General features: G+C 35.0%; 1 protein-coding gene across 1 annotated transcript; it reads left to right on the forward strand.

Moving 5' to 3' along the window:
- The first annotated feature begins 712 nt into the window (after positions 1-712).
- On the forward strand, positions 713-1,923 carry LOC110669832 (protein SOB FIVE-LIKE 5). The gene is made up of 4 exons (XM_021831656.2): positions 713-1,108; positions 1,219-1,293; positions 1,389-1,464; positions 1,663-1,923. The coding sequence occupies exons 1-4, from the start codon at positions 779-781 to the stop codon at positions 1,689-1,691; spliced, it is 510 nt and encodes a 169-aa protein (XP_021687348.2). The 5' UTR covers positions 713-778; the 3' UTR covers positions 1,692-1,923.
- The last annotated feature ends 2,940 nt before the right edge of the window (positions 1,924-4,863 follow it).

A 4,863-nucleotide genomic window follows, 5' to 3' on the forward strand; every position in this document is an offset into this window, starting at 1 on the left:
GCAAAACTATAAATAACTAATGATAAGTTACTTGATATAATGAATCTTGTTTAACATAATAAAATTCATAACAATTCACTTTTTTTTATGTATTGGAGTTAGGTGAAAATATGAATAAGCTTTTTTTTTTTTTTTTAATTTTTAATTTGCTTTTCTAAATGATTTGCCTCTTATAAACTATCAAAAAAGTGAGCATTGTAAGGCCTCCTTGGATGATCAAGATCCCATTACAGAATTTTAATAAAATTAGAATCCATTATCTGATATAGATTCCATAAGAGAAAGGTCTCCATAGATAATATATACCAGCATGGTAAGCTGTTTGTTGCCACAATTATATATGAATTGATGACAGTTTCCCTTATCAATAATGTTTAGCCTTAGTTGGTGTTGCTGTTTCCTTTCTTTCTCTCTCCTATGCACACTAACACACTCAAAGCCAACTGGCAACTTTGATTGATTGGCATACAGATAAAATAAGAGGGGGCGAAAGGATAGAGCAAAGGACAAAAGAAGTCTAGGATTTGAATGTGATTCGTTTGGTTTTTTCTAAGCTCTGTTCATCTTTTTCATCTACTTATATAGAGAGAAGAACATCGAGTGAGAATAAGGCAATCTATTGTGTATTCTCATTTTCTTTCACTGTTGCAGTGTCAGTAACAAAGGAGTTAGTCACTTATAAGACACAAAACATACAACCCGCGCGCCCCCACCACCACCACCCCCCCCCCCCAAACCCATTATTTGTAGTTTTGGGCTCAAGGTTAGGTGTTTGGGAATGAATATGTCAGCTTCTCATTGCAGTAGTAGTGGATGTGAATCTGGTTGGACGTTGTACTTGGATCAATCCTCTCTTTCCAAGAATCAGTATCAGGGCTATGGTGGGTTTGTTGATGGAAACTATGCAAAAGTAGATGATGAAGAAGAAGAGGATTTATCCATGGTTTCAGATGCATCCTCTAGACCTCCACATTATTGTCAAGATGATGAAGATTGCTTTGATCAATTGGCCAAGAAGAATAAAAGCAAAAAGAAGAGCAAAGAATATGGTCGAAACCAGCAGCATTCATATCTTGATGATACTGCAAGTTCTCCTGTGTTGGGCAAGGCAAGTTTAATTCCATTAGGAATTTTATGATTTTCATTTATTGTATCTTATAGAAACAACATGTTTGTTGGAATTATAGTGTATCTAATGGCTTCTTGATGTCTATACAGAAAGTAGGCAAGAATGAAGCTTCAATGAATCATGTCCTGGAATTTTCACAAGGTTTCTCGGCAACACATTTCAAGGTACCTTTCAATGTATAAACCTTTCCATTTCTGTTTATATATCAAATGCTTTTTGTATGCAAGAAATTCCAATGCCACTGTTCTTCTTGTTGCAGGGGAAATCTTCACTGAAGAAGCACTTTGGATTCTTTCAATCTTCTATTGCAGAAAAATCAGCTTCAAAAGAACCAGGTTTGCCTTTACATTCCTGAATCCTGATCAGCAATGCTTCCATACAACACACACCACCCCAACCCCCACACCCCCACACAACACCCACCAACCACCCCCTCTCCCCTCTTCCTCTTTTTCTATTTTCATCTCTATAGACATAGAAAGACTCAAGCACTTCCATGGCTCTAATTTTTGTGTGGGTTGATTTATTGGCAGGTGGTTTCCAAGGAAAAAATTGGAAATGACAAAGACCACTGATTAGCATCTTTTGTCTCTGCCACTGCAGTTGCTGTGGAGAGAAATATGGAAGGGATAAAAAGAGCAAAAAGGCACTAGATCTCAAAAGGGTTTTGTTCCTTTCTTTTTAAACTTGTTTTTTTTTTTTTTCTAAATTCTACTCCTTTTTATATGTTCCTGTCAATGCAGTGGGAAACAACTTGAGAATTTAAAAAAAAATAAATTTATTTATGCCTTTAATGCTCTCTTATTTTTCTCCTTTTGTTACTGGTAGTGTTCACATTAGGAAACTAGCAAGTCCTCTCTTCTTCAGCCTTTGCCACTCTTCTCTTTAGTCTCTAATACTGCATAATCCAATTTATCAGATTATCACCGAAGAATATAAATAAATAAATAAATGTTACATTAAATAAATAGTAAAAACACAAAACGTCTATAATGTGTCACATTAAAGCTCCAGCTTTTTGTCATGATTCACAGCTGCTGATAAAGTTCATTATCAAGAAAAGGGCAGCCAGTAAATTCAGGTAAAAAAGTTAACAAGAAAGACTGGTAGGACTAGATAAAAACTATGGTCCTTTGAAGAACAGAGTGTCTTGGCATTTGCCCTTGATAAGCGGGGTATCCATTTGCCCCCATCCAACAATAAACATGCACAGGGTGTGCAGGAGCTCAAGAAATGGTCATAACTACTAGAGCGTACCAATCCTGGAGGCCAATAAGTGACCCGCCCTTTTTCCACAATTGCACATGCCAGCCTAGCTTAAAAACTAGCTAGGTATGGTTGGTAAATTTGGTGATGTGCGACGAGCCAGACAATTTTTCAGATGGAAGGAACCGAAAGGTAAGCTTCATTTTCCACCAAAAGCGACCAGAAGCAGTTCATAACCCCACAACCCTTGGTAGCTACCTACTGAGAATGTGATACATACATAATATTGGTGCAATTATTGAATTTGTTTTGGTGGGTTTCCTTCAAAATCTTTATTGAAGGGGTTCCCATCCTCAAAATTAGCACCCTATATTGGAAAATGACTTAGATTTAGGAAAATGACAACGCCCTCCCTCCGCCTCTTTCCTATCAGATCAATTCTTTACTTGATAAAAATAACTTGACAGCATAGGACATCGGCTATTATAAGGCTAATGCCAACTTTAATCAAGATAATTCAATGAAAGGACTGAACAACTTGGTGCTTATTGATAAGATTAAGAAATAAGAACTAACATGAGAATCTTTCACAGAAATTCAGGGCCTACACTTTCTTTAGGCAATTATGCTTTTAATTGATACATAATGCCTAAACAGCTTGTTATGGATGCACTCATCATACTCTCACAAAAAGCACCAATAATTGTTATGAGTTGAAACTAACTTGTCCTCTTCTGTCATTTTTAAGCTCCTTCCAACAAATTTGTCGTTGTCTTCGCCTAATGATCACAACACTATCATCTGGATTATGGATTATAAGCTTATCAACACCTCTATATCTCAACATATGTAAAATCAAGTCCAAGTCATGGATTTTTCTTCAACCAAACCTCAACCCAAAAATGCAATATTTATTCGATATTCAAATTCGAATGTTATTTAATGTTGTGTACAATATAGTATTGAATTAATTCAACTTTACGTCACCTAACCATTTCTAAAATTTTCTATGAATTGTGGCCTCAATGTGCCACCAGCTTGCCACCAACTTGCATCAAATCATTCCAAGAGAGAAAGGAAAAAACAAAAGAAGAAAAAAAGGTAAAAAGAAGGTGATTATTTTGAGTTTTGACTTCAAATAGGTACACATTCCACAGTACACTGCACAAAGTCCCCTGAGATCATATAAGTAACTATTCCAGGTTTCGGCACCCACATGCCATTTGCTTACGCACAATAGCTATATGCCCCTAGAGTTGAAGACCCACATGCCATTCCTCCTCCAGGGTCAACCCACATATAAAAAAAAAAAAAAAAAAAAAGAAGCAACAATCGTCCACGGGAGATATGAACAATTATTTACTGAAAGTTTGAAACACTATCAACAAGAGTATAAGTTGCTTTTCCCAGGCCCCTCCCCTGGAATTTAAGGTAAAGAAGCCTTTGAGGGTTTGACATGGTGGTTAACTGTTAATAGTCACGAGGACCTGAGCGGGTGGGGTGGGGGTACCCATTCGTGGTTTGTCCTTGATTAAATTAATGCCTCGCTGCGGCCCATTGGCTATTGGTCTCACCGTCGTTAGCGGGCAGAAATTCCCCATCATAAAATAAAAATTAAAAAGAAGCATATGCTCATAACAAGTGTCCCATAAAAACAAAATATAAGCTTGATGATATGATTGACTGCATTAGTATTTTTAGTTTTTCTTGTTTAAATTTTTATTTTTATATTTAAAGATATCCTTCTATCAATTTACTTTATTCACATTTAAATACATTTAATAATTATGTATAATTTTTAAATTATTTTAATATAGTTAAAACTATGATTAATAAACAGAGAGTTTTTGTTATTAATAATTTAATCAATCCTATGAACTTATTTGGTTACATTTTTTTTTAAATCCAACAAAAATATTTATAGATTACTAGAATTAAAATCAAGTACATCATCAGAAAATGAGGAAGGGATATCACCCCACTTATTAAAATCAGACTCAGAAATAGCCATCTTTGCAATAAAATGAGCAGACTAATTCACTAATTTACGCACAAAATAAAAAGATACCCCTTCAAACTCATGAACCAGGGCTTTTATATCATTTACAATAAGACCAAAATAAGAAATATTAAAAGTTTCAGAAGTGATAGCTTGTAGAGAATAACTATTATTAAATAAATCAATACAAATGAAAATAATAAAGCAAAAAATAAAAGTAATTATAGAAATATTTTTTAAATGAAATTTCCAAAAAAAATTTATAAAGGGACTAATTTATTAATGCTGATAATCCTTTATATAATATTAAATTTTTTTTTAAGCAAATAAAATTTCCGGAAATGATGTATAAATGTCACTCTATGTGAACATCAGGGCAAGGGACAAGGCCCAAATATGAGGCGCGGCCCAATTAGAAATTTCAATCAGCTTCAACTTCAAGCTAACGCCACCAACGTCTCTAGGGTCACGCTAGATTGAGGCCGAGAAGTTTTGTTAAACAATAACCCAAGGCCCAGCGTCCCCTCCC

Source organism: Hevea brasiliensis, chromosome 12, assembly GCF_030052815.1.
Source record: "Hevea brasiliensis isolate MT/VB/25A 57/8 chromosome 12, ASM3005281v1, whole genome shotgun sequence".
Taxonomy (NCBI): Eukaryota; Viridiplantae; Streptophyta; class Magnoliopsida; order Malpighiales; family Euphorbiaceae; genus Hevea; species Hevea brasiliensis.

Coding starts and splice junctions, on each gene's coding strand:
- LOC110669832 (XM_021831656.2), top strand. CDS start 779: ATGAATATGTCAGCTTCTCATTGCAGTAGTAGTGGATGTGAATCTGGT. Junction 1,109..1,218: donor GTTCTCCTGTGTTGGGCAAG/GCAAGTTTAATT, acceptor ATGTCTATACAG/AAAGTAGGCAAGAATGAAGC. Junction 1,294..1,388: donor TCTCGGCAACACATTTCAAG/GTACCTTTCAAT, acceptor TTCTTGTTGCAG/GGGAAATCTTCACTGAAGAA.